At 39.0% G+C, this 18,270-nt stretch overlaps 1 protein-coding gene across 1 annotated transcript; it reads right to left on the bottom strand.

Annotated features, from left to right (window-relative positions):
* Positions 1-843: 843 nt before the first annotated feature.
* On the bottom strand, positions 844-17,222 carry bbof1.L (basal body orientation factor 1 L homeolog). The gene is given in 11 exon segments (NM_001097083.1): positions 844-1,115; positions 1,439-1,510; positions 5,252-5,356; positions 7,440-7,933; positions 9,577-9,721; positions 10,997-11,067; positions 11,807-11,887; positions 12,528-12,671; positions 14,697-14,762; positions 15,327-15,573; positions 17,028-17,222. Coding segments are annotated over 11 exon segments (1,596 nt in total). The 5' UTR covers positions 17,075-17,222; the 3' UTR covers positions 844-991.
* Positions 17,223-18,270: the final 1,048 nt, after the last annotated feature.

Raw genomic sequence — 18,270 nt, 5'->3', positions numbered from 1 at the left:
ATTTCATTATCTCTTGTCTCATTCATAGCAATTCCGTCAAGCTTTTTATGCCATCTGAGAAAACACCAATCTACTGCCATCTGCACTGTTTTGCAGCAGCAGCAATGGATTTGGAATGTATGACATTAGCCTAAATCACATCAAATCAAAGTTTTTCTGCACACTGAGTAAGCGAACATTATACAGACACCTGAAAAACCCTTTGTACATACCCCTGGAGCAGAAGTATAATTTCAGGGTCCCATGTCCCCTCAAATAAAATTGTGGGCAAAGTCCATGGATGGTAGATGTTACATCCTTATTGCAAGTGAGATACACCAAACCAAGCAGATGCTAGCACAGTCTTTCATCTTTCAATTGCTATTTCAGCACTATGTGCAATCACAGTGTACCATCCTAAGTGGTCACATGCATAAAGTATAACACACCCTGAGGCAGCACAAGTACCAACTCCTGAGGCAGAAGGAGGATGAACACTCTTACCTGGATGTTATATTTTAGCAGCACAAGGTTGGGCCTATATGTCATTTAGCATTGGGCTGCTGGCCATGGAAGTCGCACAGTTCTAGCCATAAAAGGTATTCATAGTTGTCTTAAACAATAGAGCCTGTTAATATGGCATACACTGAGCCCAGAACATTTCTTCCTCTATATACTAGTGTTTATGCATTTAAATGAATGTGTCCAATTGCTTGTCTTGGTAAAGGCCTAATTCATAGCCATTTGCACGACTTGAAATCCAGCTCGACGGTCTAATTTTTCTGCAGTAGAGTCAGCTTCCACTTATAAATGCAAATATGTATAGTAAAGAAGAAATAAGAATGGGGACAACTGCACACAATGAACCATACAGTCAAGCTTTACTGTTTATTGAGGCACAGTGAAATGTATACATTTCGAGTGATTAAAACAGCATATATTTACTGAGTTTTACATTATAATTCAGCTTTGTTCCCTCATGCTGATCCATCTTCTTTCCTCTGTTCAATGCTTATCCTGTGACTTGGCATCTACCTGTTTGAATATGTGGCAGAACCAAGCTTGGGGCTGGTAGTTCTGGGATGCTCTGGGTTATGAATGTTGAACTGGACTCTTCTGGTTTCTCTTCCAGATTGCTTAAAAAATAATAAACACTTATACATTGGACTCATGTTGTGGGGCAGGCTCGGACTGGGATTAAAAACAGGCCCTGGCATTTGAAGTATCTAGAGACCCAAACAGATCCCACAGCCCACTAAATTGTGACGTATATGGCATCTACAGCATCCCCTCTGGCATTTGCCAGAATCCACAGATTGGCAGTCTGGGGTGGGGTCAACAAAGAGGTAGTATAAAGCACACCTTAACTTAGATATGGGAGATGAGGATGTGCAAATCAGGTGCTAGAAATATTTTTTTTCAGTTAATTCTGGCCATAACTGTTCTTTACCACCCTCACCTGGTATTACTTTCTTTTTCTTTGATTGATGAGACATCTGCTGGAGGAGAGGGTTTCAGCCCAGGACTCTTCCTGAAAGAAGGAAACATATAAGGGTCATTCACTAATGCAAGTGCAAAGAGCAATTTTGCTCATAAATTGCAATGTCTTTTACTCACAATGCAGCATAAATAGCTGCAATTCCACCAGTGTTTAAATGCAAATTGCGTCTAGCATTTTATGATTGGGTGTTTTTTAATTTCCAAAGAATGTGATCAAAGCAGTTTTTGCATCGGATTCACTGGACACAAGTCTGGTGCGCCTATTGATGCGACCTGCTGTGGTAACCCTGGGGCTACTGAATACACCTGTCCCATTTTTTGCGGGACAGTCCAGATTTTGACAGATAAGCCCACAGTCCCATATTACATAGTAACATAGTAACATAGTAAGTAAGGTTGAAAAAAGACACATGTCCATCGAGATCAACTACCTATCTGCCAGTTGATCAAGAGGAAGGCAAAAAAACCCATCTGAAGCCTCTCCAATTTGCCTTAGAGGGGGAAAAATTCCTTCCTGACTCCAAAATGGCAATCGGACTAGTCCCTGGATCAACTTGCACTATGAGCTATTTCCCATAACCCTGTATTCCCTCACTTGCTAAAAAGCCATCCAACCCCTTCTTAAAGCTATCTAATGTATCAGCCTGTATGACTGATTCAGGGAGAGAATTCCACATCTTCACAGCTCTCACTGTAAAAAACCCCTTCCGAATATTTAGGCGGAACCTCTTTTCTTCTAATCGGAATGGGTGACCTCGTGTCAGCTGGAAAGACCTACTGGTAAATAAAGCATTAGAGAGATTATTATATGATCCCCTTATATATTTATACATAGTTATCATATCACCCCTTAAGCGCCTCTTCTCCAGCGTGAACATCCCCAATTTGGCCAGTCTTTCCTCATAGCTAAGATTTTCAATACCTTTTACCAGCTTAGTTGCCCTTCTCTGTACCCTCTCTAATACAATAATGTCCTGTTTGAGTGATGGAGACCAAAACTGTACGGCATATTCTAGATGGGGCCTTACAAGTGCTCTATACAGTGGAAGAATGACCCCCTCCTCCCGTGACTCTATGCCCCTTTTAATACAGCTCAAGACCTTATTTGCCCTTGATGCTGCTGACTGGCATTGCTTGCTACAGCCAAGTTTATCATCTACAAGGACTCCAAGGTCCTTTTCCATAATGGATTTGCCTAGTGCAGTCCCATTAAGGGTATAAGTGGCTTGGATATTTTTACATCCCAGGTGCATGACTTTACATTTATCAACATTGAATCTCATTTGCCACTTAGCTGCCCAGATTGCCAGTTTGTCAAGATCATGTTGCAAGGATGCCACATCCTGGATGGAATTAATTGGGCTGGATAATTTTGTGTCATCTGCAAACACTGATACATTACTTACAACACCCTCCCCTAAGTCATTAATGAACAAGTTAAATAAAAGTGGACCCAATACTGAGCCCTGGGGGACCCCACTAAGAACCTTACTCCAAGTAGAGAATGTCCCATTAACAACCACCCTCTGTACCCGATCCTGTAGCCAGTTTCCTATCCATGTGCAAACGACTTCATTAAGCCCAAAAGACCTTAGTTTAGAAAGCAGTCGTTTGTGGGGCACAGTATCAAACGCTTTGGCAAAATCCAAATAGATCACATCTACTGCCCCCCCACTATCCAGAATCTTACTTACCACATCATAAAAAGCAATCAAATTTGTCTGACATGACCTATCCTTCATAAAGCCATGCTGATTGTTGCTCATAATGCCATTCATTAGGACAAAATTTTGAATGTGATCCCTTAACAAGCCTTCAAATAATTTGCCCACCACAGATGTCAAGCTTACTGGCCTATAATTGCCAGGCTGAGATCGTAATCCCTTTTTAAATATTGGAATAACATCAGCTTTTCTCCAATCCATAGGCACCATACCAGATGACAGTGAATCTGAGAAAATCAGAAATAAGGGCTGTCTAAAACTGAACTAAGCTCTCTTAGAACCCGGGGGTGTATGCCATCAGGCCCTGGAGCCTTGTTTACATTAATTTGTATTAAAGCTTTTTGAATCATATCCTGAGTCAGCCACTGACTAGATTGAGCTGAACCATTCGTGCAGTTATAAAGTGAGCTTGTGAACCCAAACTCCTCTATTGTATACACTGAAGAAAAGAACTGATTTAACACATTAGCCTTATCTGTATCTGTTACAACTATACTGGTACCATTATTTAATGGAGCAACACTCTCAACCTGCATCTTTTTACTATTAATATATTTAAAAAACTTTTTAGGGTTAGTTTTCACCTCCACCGCAATTAACTCTTCATTTCTTTTCTTAGCCTTCCGGATTGCTGATTTACAACATTTATTACAGTGTTTATATTCATTAAATGCAGCTTCTGTCCCTACAGATTTGTAGTTTTTAAATGCCTTTCTCTTTTTCCCATTAACATCTTTACCTCTGTATTAAGCCACTCAGGATGATTCTTAGAGCTTCTACGTTTAGTCCTTAAGGGAATAAATTGAGAACAGTAATGATTTAATATCATTTTAAAGGACAACCATTTCTGTTCTGTGTTTTTAGCTGAAAACCTAATGCCCCAATCAATGCTCTGTAGGGCAGCCCTCAAGGCACTAAAATTAGCTTTGGCAAAATTCATGGTTTTTGTTGCCCCAGTATATTTTTGTTTTTTGCACCAGACATTAAAAGATATAACATTATGGTCACTATTACCCAGGGGTTCAATGACTTGCACATTTGCTATAAGTTCTGGGTCATTTGAGATCACTAAATCAAGAATAGCATTTTTTCTGGTAGGCTCCTCAACAACCTGTGCTAAAAAATTGTCGTGCAATAAGTTTATAAACTTGTTCCCATTAACTGATCTAGCAGTACCGTTGCTCCAGTCAATATCTGGGTAATTAAAATCCCCCATTATCATTACTTTACCTAAACTAGCAGCCTTTTCTATTTGCATTAGGAGCTTTGTCTCTTCCTCCTCACTTACATTAGGGGGTCTATAGCATACTCCTACAATTAATTTGCTGGATTCTTTACAATTGGTGAAGAACTCCACCCATACGACTTCTGGCCCCTCATTTTCTAACACAACCTCCTCATTTATATGAGCTTTTAAATCCTGCCTAACATACAGACATACCCCTCCTCCCTTTCTATTGCCTCTGTCCCTCCGAAACAAAGTATAGCCACTGATATTTACTGCCCAGTCATGCGACTCATTCAGCCATGTTTCGGCCACACCAATCACATCATATTTTCCTTCCATCACCAGCAGCTCCAGCTCTCCCATTTTACCAGTCAGACTTCTTGCATTTGTAAACATACATTTGTAAACATACATTATTGTTACTGATATGTCCTGAGTTTCTCTTTGATCTGTACTGAACAGCAAGAAAACAATACAACGTTTCTTAAACTTAAAGGATGTGTAAAGCCAACATTCACTTTCATTAGCAAAACTGTTATAACACATAAAACATGACCCTAAAACCCCCAGAAATGTGTTCATAACCTGCCAAATTTTGTAAAATGGATGTGGTATTTAGGGGGTGTGGCCACAAAATGGGCATGGTCAAAAAATGTCACTGCACTCCGCACAGAATGTTGGGAGGTATGCAAGTCCTCAGTACCCCTGTGTCATTTGCATCTCTTTAGGTGACCTCTGCTAAGTCATTGATGTGACGTGCTAAATTTCTTGTAGTTTCCCTATTCTGATTCTTGCGTGTTTATTAAAAGAAGAGAGTTACCTGCTTTGAAAGCCATTCATTTTCGCAAACAGCAATCTGAGAACCTTTTCTTTCTGCTCCCATGTTAAGTCACCAATGTCCACTTTCCCTGCCTGTATATGAGTCCTACACAGAAAAGGCAAAAAGACTTGTTTAATAAATTGATATGAAAAAGTCACAGTGGCACATTTTACAGGTTTGTCTTCTCAACCAAATTCAACATATTCATTTACCATTGGTTATGGTTAAGAAATTAAGTTCAGTATGATAAACCTTAGTATTCTAAGACAACCTGCAAATGTTATTATTCTGATTTATTTTTTTAGTTGCTTTTGAATTATTTTTAACTGCTCTCTGGTTGCCCTGTAATGAAGGCTGAATGGAAGATGAATAGAAAGGAGCCTGAATCAAAAGATAAGCACTAACAAAGTAAAAATAGCTATAAAAATTAATCAAAGTCAATCTATCTTTTAGTTGTTTGGGTGAATGGTGATCTTGGAATTGATTTCTGATATATTTGTACTGTATACACTGTCATATGAAAAAGTTTGGGAACCCCTCTCAGCCTGCATAATAATTTACTCCACTTTCAACAAAAAAGATAACAGTAGTACAGTATGTCTTTCATTTCCCAGGAACATCTGAGTACTGGGGTGTTTTCTAAACAATGATTTTTAGTGAAGCAGTATTCAGTTGTATGAAAATAAATCAAATGTGAAAAGCTGGCTGTGCAAAAATGTGGGTACCCTTGTAATTTTGCTAATTTGAATGCATGTAACTGCTCAATACTGATTACTGGCAACACCAAATTTGTTGGATTTGTTCGTTAAGCCTTGAACTTCATAGGCAGGTGTGTCCAGTTATGAGAAAAGTTATTTAAGGTGGCCAATTGCAAGTTGTGCTTCTGTTTGACTCTCCTCTGAAGAGTGACAGCAGTCAAATCAAATCTCAAAAGATCTGAAAACAAAGATTGTTCAGTATCATGGTTTAGGGGAAGGCTACACAAAGCTATCTCAGAGGTTTAAACTGTCAGTTTCAACTGTAAGGAATGTAATCGGGAAATGAAAGGCCACAGGCACAGTTGCTGTAAGATCCAGGTCTGGCAGGCCAAGAAAAATACAGGAGCGGCATATGCGGAGGATTGTGAGAATGGTTACAGACAACCCAAAGATCACCTCCAAAGACCTGCAAGAACATCATGCTGCAGATGGTGTATTTGTACATCGTTCTACAATTCAGCGGAATTTGCACAAAGAACATCTGTATGGCAGGGTGATGAGAAAGAAGCCCTTTCTGCACTCTGCACGCCACAAACAGAGTCACCTGTTTTATGCAAAAGCTCATTTAGACAAGCCACAGTCATTTTGGAACAAAGTGCTTTGGACTGATAAGACAAAAATGTAGTTATTTGGTCATAACAAAAAGAGCTTTGCATGGCAGAAGAAGAACACTGCATTCCAAGAAAAACATCTGTTACCTACTGTCAAATCTGGTGGAGGTTCCATCATGCTGTGGGGCTGTGTGGCTAGTTCAGGGACTGGGGCCCTTGTTAAAGTCAAGGGTCGGATGAATTCAACCCAATATCAACAAATTCTTCAGGATAATGTTCAAGCATCAGTCACAAAGTTGAAGTTAGGCAGAGGTTGGATATTCAAACAAGACAATGACCCTAAACACACTTGGAAATCTACAAAGGCATTTATGCAGAGGGAAAATATTCTGGACTGGTCGTCACAGTCCCCTGACTTGAATATCATCGATAATCTATGGGATGATTTGAAGCAGGCTGTCCATGCTCGGCAGCCATCAAATTTAACTGAACTGGAGAGATTTTGTATGGACGAATGGTCAAAAATACGACCATCCAGAATCCAGACACTCATCAAAGGCTATAGGAAGTGTCTAGAGGCTGTTACATTTGCAAAAGTAGGCTCAACTAAGTATTGATGTAATATCTCTGTTGGGGTGCCCAAATTTATGCACCTGTCTAATTTTGTTATGATGCATATTGCATATTTTCTGTTAATCCAATAAACTTTATGTCACTGCTGAAATACTACTGTTTCCATAAGGCATGTTATATATTAAAAGGAAGTTGCTACTTTGAAAGCTCAGCCAATGATAAACAAAACTCCAAAGAATTAAGAGGGGTTCCCAAACTTTTTCATATGACTGTAAATGGTACATTATTTCATATATGTCAAATTACCATTTCTCCGCCTCACTGAGATCATGGCTCACATCATTAGTGCTGTGTTCTTTGTTATGAAAGGTTCTGATCTTGGGGTACTGGTCTTTTCCTAGAGACGCTTGTATCATCTTGCTGGTATAAGCAGACTGTGCTACCTGTCGGTAGTAGTTCCTGCTGGTTGCGATCTCCTGCTTCACCTGCCAAAGTGCCTCCAAGAAGAAACTTTCTACTTCAGTTCGTTCCTCCAGAATATTTCGGGATAGTTTCTTTATACGGTTCATTTCTCGTTCCTTCATATGAAGTACCTTTTGCAGTTTCTGCAGTTCCACATTTCCCGCCTGCTCTTGTAACAACACTTGATGCTCTTTACCTTGTGCATCTTTCTCCATTTCCATAGTCATTCTCTCTAAAGCGCACTCTAGGGCTTTGACGTTCTGTTGTAACTCCTGGATTTGCACTTTCTTTTGAGATACTTGTGAAACCTTTTCCTGAACCAGTAAATCATTGGTTTCCTGTTTCAAGGGAGTTATATGTGTGTTAAAATCACTTTAGCATTAATAATGTGTAAGTTTAATTACTAAAGCTGAATTAAGAATAGCAGGCCTGCTGCACATAATTGTTATGCCCCTACAATATAGATGGAATACAAATTATATGCATTTCAGTGTAAGAAGATGAGATATATCCAAGTAACATAGCAACTCAGGTTAAAAAAAACATGTCTATTTATGTCTATTGCAGCATGGTTGGGAAAATTATAGATGGAAAGTATATCCCTCCCAGAATCCTCTATGAAGCAGTGCAGAGGGATGTGAAACTGAGGCTCTGAGTAGCAGGGAGATGATTAGCCTCACCTGGAGTAAAAAGGTGGGGGCTCAATTAAGGCTGTTCTCTGCCCTGGCTGAGGGAGAAAGGAGAGCTATTGGGGCTGTGTTACAAGTTTTCAGTGTAACTGCATGTGACCTGTGTTGTTGAGCATAAGGACTGTATTGCTGGACACAAGTTTTTGACAAGGAGACAAATTCTCCGGTATCAAGGACTGGCTACCAGCTACTTCCCTAAAGTGCTTGGGAGTGAGCGGCTTCCAGGAGGAAAGCACAGGGAATCTCCAAAGGACTGTGAGTTAACAGTTTATTGTGTTTGCTGGACTTATATTGCCGAAGTGGGACTGTGGGTCCTTTGGGAAAAGGACATTTTTTTTTTTTACCAGCACAGCTGGAACTATTTTGTTTTCTTCCTCCTAAAAGATTATGAACTTTTATGTTGGTGTGTAAACTGGTGTGTGGAATAAAAATCACATACAAAGATCAGCTGGAAACCTGTGTACTGTCTACTATCTGTGTGAAAGGAGTTGCTGCTGCTGCTGCTACTCCCTAAAGAGTGATTCCCCACACTATATAAAACCTTTAACTTATAGTTGACCCAGAGGAAGACAAAAAACTGAAGCCTCTTCAATTTTCCTCAGAGGGGAAAAGTCCTCCAAGATGGCAATCAGACCAGCCCCTGAATAGCTAAAAATGTATTTCAGCATCCCTGTATATTATCCCTTGCTGAAAAGCCTTCCAACCCATCCTTAAAGCTATCTAATGTATCTGCCAGTACAAACACTTCAACCATGACTGTAAAAAAACTCTTTTGAATCCAAATAGAAGCCCTTGTGTCAGCTGGAAGGACCTTCTGGTAAATAAAGCATTAGAGAGATGATTATATGGTCCCCTTATTTAGTGATACATAATTATCATATCCCCCTTTAGCACCATCCCACCAGAATAAACAAACCTAACCTGGCCAGTCTTTATTCATAACTGAGGCTTTCCATACCCTTTACCAGCTTAGTTATTATTAACCTTATTAACACTTATTTATATAGCGCCAGCATATTTTGCAGCGCTGATTGCCCTTCCTTACATTCTCTCTAATTCAGTAATATCCTGTTTGAGCAGATGATTAGTAGATGAAAGTGAAAATGTTATCAAAATAACAAGCATTTATTTGTGCTTAAAATCACTTTGTAGCTTGTGTAAGTGACAGAAATAACTCATATTTTGAGCTCATTTACAACCAAAGAGCAAGTTGCAGTAGTCTACCCCTTAGCACTTCATCAGCTGTCTGTACCAGTGGTAAATGTACCTATACAGTTTGCTATGTTACATACCTTTTCTTGGAGTAAGTGGAGCTTTGCATCCTCTTGCATTTTTTTTGATTTCTTTATATCTTTCATTTCTTTCAAGTGATAAGAAAATGCTTCTTTTAGGCGAACGTTTTCCTTGAACACAGATTTCCTGGCTTCATCCAGTTGTCTGTAATAAGGACATGAAAACTGCCATGACTGAGGTATTTATTATATTAATAATTGATATATCATATTAATAATTTAAAGGAGAATGATAGTCGTCTTGCACTTGGGGGTGCGAAATGTTAGGCACCCCCAAGTGATTGTACTGACTTACCTGAAACCACAGGCCGGTGCTCCTATCAGCAGAAAACAGCACCGGCCCAGGGTTATACCAGTGAGCACCACCGAGCAATCCTCTTCAGGCTTCTTCTTTCTTCATATTTCCCGGGGCAGACGTATGCGCAGTTGAACGAAATAGCCGACTTTTTGTTATAGTTTGGCTTTTCGTTCTACTGCACATGCGCAACCGCGCAAAGAAAGAGGAAGACAGAAGAGGATCACTCCGTGGTGCTCGCTGGTAAAACCCTGGTCTGGTACAGTTTTCTGCTGATAGGAGCACCGGCCCGGGGTTTCAGGTAAGTAAATACAATCACTTTGGGTGCCTAACATTTGGCACCCCCAAGTGCAAGAAGACTTTCCTTCTCCTTTAATAGGTCTAGTTTGCACAGATTACAAACAAACAAACAAAGTGCTCCTTATTCATCTGTGATACCACTGTGTTTGCTCTTAGTTTGAGAAATATATATATACAAACAGGATTTGGGATGTGCAGGGTCAGACTGGGCTGGCGGGACACCGGGTAAAACCTTGTGGGCCCCACCGACCCTGGCCCCGATCACGACCACAGCAAGAGAACAGGTACAACAGGTGCAACTGGGGCGGGGGCCCGGAGGGGGGTTGTGGCTGGGGTGGGGGGTCTGTGGGGGAAGTGGGGGCCTTTGTGAAGGAAGTCCCACTAGGCCTGGGACCCTCTAGTCTAACACTGGGGATGTGAAAACACTGGCAAAGAAATACAAACCAAACCACGGTTATATCAGGCTTGTCCAGCAAGAGGCCTGCAGGTGGGTTTTATCGCAACAAAGATCTTCAAAGTTCCAATTATGTGTGACTCTTATGTATATTAGAGTAAGAGTTGGCAAGCTCATAGGAGAGATAACTGGCCTAGCAAATAGTAGAAGCTCAGCTGTAGTATATTGTATGGCATGCATGGCACTTTAATGGAGTAGGAAGGTAACATATTATAAGGGCATTTTTACTAGTGGGAGGGGGCAGTCACTAGTGGTTGGGGAGTATGATATTTTGTTCATTTCCATTCTGCCACACTGATACACACATTAAAGACACTACCTAAATTATGGAGGGGCACTGAGTTTCTTTAGCAGTACATTATTGTTCTTACATGATTGCTTCACTGTGAGCTTTTTCTGCTAACATCATAATCTTCTTCTCTGCTTCCTTTTCCAGGCGTTGCTGGGGAACAAATTCACATTCCTCTTGTTAACAAAACCTCATATATATTACAAGATATACTAAAGCAAACTCAAAGCATGTTATTTATACAGTAATTTTCCTGTGTGGTAATATTTATTTCAATATTAATGGCAGAATGCCCTAATATCTAATGAAAAGATGCTTATAATTACATTTTCTTTTATTCTTAAAAGAGTTTTTCTTTTTTTGGGTAAAGATGATCTTATTAAATATGGTTGTCGACAAACCTAATTTTTCTTACTGATATGTAATTATGTACAATTATGTATTAAGTATAAAATCTAGCTATTCAGGGAATACGTTAAAACTAAAGATGAATCTCAAGCTCTAAAAGCCTGATATTTTCTAAGCAACTCTTGAGTTCTTTGTTCATATGAGTTAAAGAGTGCAACAAGCACAACACTTTTTTTAAATGGCTTCTTCAGAACTGAATTTCACCCTGCAGTGTAAGGATAAATAAGAACGTTTATTTGTTAAACAGCGCTATTACAAATGATGTGTTGCCTGGAGTCACTATTGTGTGATGTGCTATGTGTTCTCTCACTGAACACCTAACAGCAATGAGCAAAATAAAACATGGGTTCTAATTGTAACAGGCCTGTTTTATATATATATTTTTTGACCTGCAGGGTTCAGATTTATCATTTTTATCATGACAATTAGCTCAAAGCACATCTTCCATAACAAGGGACATACATTCATAATCTCACACTTGTACCTTTTCCTCAAAGAACCGTCTCTCCATTCTGGCCAGAGTCTCTTTATGATCTTGGTTTGCTCTCCAAAGACTTTCCTTAACCTACACGATAAGTCAAAATTCTAACAAAATCAACTCAAGTCTGTTTATTCAAACATTGATGTATTTGAGCGATAGTTTGGAGGCAGCATGTGTCATATAGATGCCAAAGCAAAACCAAATGTCTTAACCTCTAAATCTATATGTTCCTTCCTTCCTCTGTAGGGGAGGCCAAAACAAAGATTAAGGAGGCCCTGGGTCAGGTACCATGTTGAAAATATTTTCAAGTGTTCAACTGTTACATTGATATAAGCTACTTGGACTTAAAATACAAGATATAACAAAAGGGACAAAAGTAAAAAATAACTCGAGTGCTTTGTTACAGGACTATCCAACAGGAAGCCCATAGACTGGAGTGGCCCAAAGCATGGCCAGTACTACAAGAGGCGTGAAAGGTTGCAAATATTGCACCAGGGCCCTTGGCTGTTTTAGATCCACCTCTGAGCATTTCTAAGATCTCCTAAGACTACTTTGTATGGCATCACATGTTTATAATAATCTGTACTTCAAACAGGCGAAATAGCCAATAGAATGTACAATTTTGGACAACATATCTTTAGAGCACAGCATAATTTATAGAACTAGGAGTTGTGTTTTTACTTGCTTAGTAACTAGAGACAGTGGAGAGAAGCACATACCATACCTCATCTAATTCTTTCTCCAGCTCCACTTTCTGTCTGCGGAATTCTCTCATTAATTTAAACTCAGACTGAATAATTTGCATTTCATTCGTTTTCTGTGAATAGTTTTCTTCCAGATGAGAAATTTGTTTGCTATAAAGTTCCACCTGTAACAAAATAAATTATTTAAAAACTTTCATTGTCCAGTATACACAGTTATTATTCTGCACAGACATACTGTAATTAGGGACAATATCAAGTAAGAAGCAAGATGAGGAATGTGAGTAGCATAACAAGCAGTAAGTACATACATTCTGGTATAACCACCCAAACTGATAAAATGGCATGGATTTTATATATGGTAACACGTGGCATTAGGTCTGGTTGTCACATATTACTTTTAAACTGTTAATAAAATGTAAGTCATGTGAGACCAAAAAAAAAAATCACTAATAAAACACAGATTATCCTCTGTAGAATTGGTAGGTATTAGAAGAATATAATGAACTTAAGAATCTCAAGAAGCACACAGATATGCACAGAATAATGCAGTAACTAACTTGCACTCATGATGTGTGGATCACCTTTGGTGTTAAGCACTTATAGATATCAATAAGTATTTTATTAAAATCCAGGGGGTTGTACAATTGCCTATTAGTAAGAAGAGATCTCTCCATTGTATGCATATCTGTTTGCTTTCCTTCCATATTCTGCTAACTTTCTGCAACTTTTTACTGATGCTTACTTTGTTGAAGTTGTGTTTAGTTGCTATACTGTAAGGAGTCATGTGCTAATGACTTGTAAGGAGATACAATATAGATTTATTTTATATAAATAGTTAGTCAATATTTAGTTCAGCCAGCAGGTGGCACCAAGGTTGCCCTTTAGAGAAATTTCCCCTAAAGGAGTCTATATATGTTCCAGGTCTAGGTCCTCTTTGGCCCAACATCATCTAAAAGCACGACAGGCTTCAGAGAGACTAGATGGAAAACAGTTTTATTTTGTTCGGTCTATGTGAATAAACAGATTGGTGTCAGCTCACTTAGAGGTGAGAGGCAGCCAGACCAGGTCCGGACTGGGAATTAAAATAGGCCCTGGCATTTCAGGTACACAGAGGCCCAAACAGCCCCCACCAGTCCACTAAATACTGACTTTTTATGGAACCTTATAGCAGCCCCTCTGGCATTTGCCAGAACCCACAGATTGCCAGTCCAGGCCTGAGCCAGACAAATTAGCAAGGGCAGTGTGTGGCCCTAACAAGGAATTAGTATTTTGGGATAGGCAGTAGGGTTGCCATCTGGCTGGTATTTTACTGGCCTGGCCGGTAAAAATGATGCTTGATCCCAATGTTATTAATAGGGAAAAAAGATAAATATATATGAAGGCTGGTATTTTTTTCCAGAAAAGGTGGCAACCCTAGTAAGCAGGTAGTTTGGAGTAGGTTAGTGGGGAACCTACAGGAGCTGTGGAGAAGACAACTCTCGAGAAGCTTGTGCACTGTATGTTGGACATGGCAGAGAATAAGAGGGAAAGGTTTTATAGGAGAGGAGGCAGGGGCGTAACTATAGAGGAAGCAGACCCTGCGGCTGCAGGGGGGCCCAGGAGGTATAGGGGCCCCATAAGGCCCTAATTCATATACAATTTCAATAAATATTGGAGAAACAAGTCAACCTCTAAACATTTTGGGGGCCTGAAAAATAATTTGCTGTGGGGCCCAGTAATATCTAGTTACGCCACTAGAGGAGGCTCCCTCAGTAGCTAATTACACTAGTGCATCTCAACATGACAGTGGCACTGGAGGCTTTGAGAGGTGGGAACACTGTGCATGTAGTGTGTAGGAAAGGAAAAGTATTTTGTAACTTTTGCATTGAAGAGTCAGCTTTCTATGCCTTGTCATCTCTGTGAAAGCTGCTACTATAAATTCAATCTTAAAACAATATATGTATGTTTTTAATAAATAAAAATATTTGATTCAATATTTAAGTAAGTACAGCGTGTTTAAATGTTGACATTTTGAATTTGAAGCATAAAGTAAGTCCAGTAATATGGGTTTAAAAGAAAGTAGCACATTAATTGTTTGGACCTGTCCTTTTAACTGAAGAAACCTCATTGGGTTCCTGCTCATGGTTTAGTTTCCATTTACTGGTGCTTGGAACATTCAATTTAATCATAATTTATGTTTGTGTACTCACCAGTTTTTCTCTCTCATCCTGAGCTGATTTCTTCTGTGCTATTAGGTTTTGCTGTAATTTCTCAATCTTTTGGAAAAAAAAAAAAAGGTGCAGTGAATCATATGGTATAACTGATTACTTGCAAGACATTTGGGATACACCCATTTCTTATCACATTTTAATATTGGATGATGGCATCTGAGATTAACTGGCATTTATCTACTAATCATGGGCAACAAGTAACCAATTCAAATATATGAATTCTTGATACCTTACATAAAATAAAATAGCAACACCAATGACATTTGTATTAAAATGAAATGGTATTACATTATTACATAGGCTAATCATTTAATTTTTAGTGTCATATACCATAACACTTGTGTGCATTCTCAGTGCCAAATTTACACGAATACACAAATAAATGAAAATGGTTTATGCATGTACACCTCCGTTATTGCAGAAAATATGCAAACATATTTTTTGTCTATCCTTTTAAAGAAGACAAAATGATCTTTGGTTTTCAGTCCAAACAGAAAATAAAAAACACACATGCATAACAATTATAGGAATATAAAGAGCCATAAGATCAAATATCCAATCAGAAAGAAGAACATTACAAGGTATAAGAATCAAACTGAAATACAATACCAGCTCATCTTTTTCCAAGTCCTGTTTTTTCAAAAACCCAATGACCTCCACCATGTCTTTTTCTAGTTGATATTGTTGCTTTGTGAGATCCTCATTGTTCTGGGCCAAACTTCGAGCTGTATCTCGATACTCGACACGAGAAAATTCAGTTACTTTCAGCCTCGCCTCCCAAAGTGCAGCATTAGCCTTGGCTCTCTCTACTTCAGATTCTTTGTCCAATCTGTGTTCATTTTTCCCAGCCTTTTTCCTTGATAGTAATAATAATTATAGATACATAGCAGTGGTTTATTCATTATTATGAGACTCTACATATTAGATACTGTATATTTCTTGTTGTTTGCTTAAAGAATAATGCAGATAATGAGTCTTATTTATTTATGACAGTAGACACAGTGGCCAACTTGTGCTTTTCCCTGCAGTGAGTTGCACATAAAACCTCTTTCATTCAGGTACTTGCACAAAAACGCAGTCTGTGCACTCCCGTATAGTTGCCCATGGCACTGCTCAGTCCTTCCAGACTTCCATTCCAAATCAGGGGGTTCTGCACCTATTGATGCAGGGGAACCCTGGAGCTATTGGCTCCTCCTGGCCAGGAAGCTCCAGGCTTCCCACAGCACCCTGTGTCAAGTGAGTTGTGCCAAAAGAATAGGATGCATACTTCATTTGCATGCCAAACAACAGAAATCATGCCACTCAGACTTTGAAAACATTTAGTGCAACTGCTTCCAATTTGCTATGAGACACGCTTGCATTGATTTTGGCAGATTTGTCGCAATGCAGTTGCTTAAATTCAATATCCCTTTGCTTCTGCAGTGTCGCATGAATTCTGGCAAAAACCACTGCAGTGTGGGAAAAAACATGACAAGTGCACTGCACTTGCAGACATAAATAAACCCTAAGGGCTTTTTTACTAACGTAAGTGCAACGTAGCATTAGTAACCACAACTACATTTTTTTAAATCAGGTCAATAATATTAGATAAAATAGATTAATAAATGTTTGTTGTAATATGGATATTAAAAGAAAAAAATATTTTCCTAATACTTCATCTTTAAGAAGGAAAAGATGAACTGGGAATGCTCATTCTGCCAGTATGGTGATTGGAAACATGTTTTACACTGTGGTAAAGTGGCAGTAAATACAATTTTTAGTAATATTCTTGGAAATATACACTGTTTATATATAATACATGGCTGTATTCTTTGCACTCTTGGAAAAACAGGAATGGAACAAACTTTGCTTTTATTTACAAATAACTTCAAAACCATTGAAATAATTTAAATGATAAAACATGAAAGCTTTTATTCCACTGTGATATAAAAACAGATGAAATGGTACAGTTTTTATAAAATTACATAGGGTCTACATAAAACTGGCATGATCAGGCAAATTGAGGAGGGCTGAGAAGCTGAATAGGTTTAGGAAATGTGAGAAGCTGAATAGGTTTAGGAAATGTAAGAAGCTGTCATGTTCAGATTAATAAATGTCACAAACAGGTAGAAATTTGAGATCTGAAACGCTGGTATGACAGGCAAATTTAGGAGGATGGAAAGCTATCATTATCAGTTTGATGTAAGAGAAAGGACAGGCTAGAATGATCAGGTAGTTTTAATAGACAAGAAGTTGGAATGATCAGAGTTGAAAGTGATGGAAAGTTGACATAAAGTTGGATAAAAAGTAGAAACACAGCATGGTCTTTACCTTTTACCCTTCTTTCCCTTTCCAGCTTTCACTTTGAGTTTAGGCATATCACCAGCAAGTTTGGGTTACTATTCTCTTTTTCTTCTTCCTCTCTGAATTTTTCTTTCTCTGATGCTTCAAAATATGCCTGCTCTCAAATCTTGTATTTTTTGCTCTCTAATTCTTCCCCCTGCCCTATGTCTCTTTGCCTTTCTGTGTTACACAGTCCTTGTTCGTAGCAGTCTTTTCCTCTATGGCTGTTTACAGATAGCTCAGTGTTGCTGTGGGAACCAAGCAGGGTTGCCATGCCTGAAATATAAAACCAGTCACACTTCCAGTAGCCCTATTGTGTGTAAAAGAGCTCTCAGCTTTGGTAGCAGAATACCATCCCATATAAGTTACCCGGAGTGACTGTGTGAATTGTGAGAAAGTGCATATTAAAGGAAGTAGAAGGTGCCCAACAACATAATCCAGCAGGGATAAGAAATCTTCCCTACAATATAATTTCGAACAGTATAACATTTTAAATAAAAAACCCAACATATATACACTGGCAGAAATAAGGGCAGGCAGAAGAGGCACATGCTTAGTGCACCACGGTGGTGGGGGTGTGGGAGGCTAGGAACATAGCTCTTCTGCCTACCACTTCTAAATTCTGGCTCTTCTCTAATCCTAAATATTAGTGCAGTGCTTTAGTGCATCAGTGAGGGGTGAGGGGAAGGAATTTATTGTGCGCATTATTAAGGATTGGGGAAGGAAGGGGGCAATTTGGGAAGTGACAAGTGGGGGATGGGAGGGGCATATCTGCCTGGCTGTCAGAATTGTATAATATATATGTTTTACTGAATATTTATAGAAAAAAATGGGAATCCAAAGACTGTATAAATAGGGTATATTTTCTTTTTAACCACAAAGGATGTCGGAAACTACTGCCTGCAACTACTGTCCGCAATTAGTCCTTATACCCAGAGCCAACTGCAGCTGATATGTAAATGAACTTTGATTCTGAAAGTGTTTACTCATTATCAACTGGACTAACCTTTTCATGTTTACAGTATGTGTATATACATTTACATAAATTGTGACATGCCAGAGGCTCTTGAACACACTTTTAGGGGAGTCAAAATCTCATCCCGTGTGGCCTCAAAGCACCCAATACCTGGCCTTTTGCATTCTATTGGCATTTTTATCTCACAAAAATGCAGTTACCTGGGATAGCTGCAAGTAAAGTTTTTACATTCAAGGATTGCTATGAACCCAGACA

Source organism: Xenopus laevis, chromosome 8L (genome assembly GCF_017654675.1).
Source record: "Xenopus laevis strain J_2021 chromosome 8L, Xenopus_laevis_v10.1, whole genome shotgun sequence".
Classification (NCBI taxonomy): Eukaryota; Metazoa; Chordata; class Amphibia; order Anura; family Pipidae; genus Xenopus; species Xenopus laevis.
This window is presented reverse-complemented; position numbering and strand designations above follow the sequence as displayed.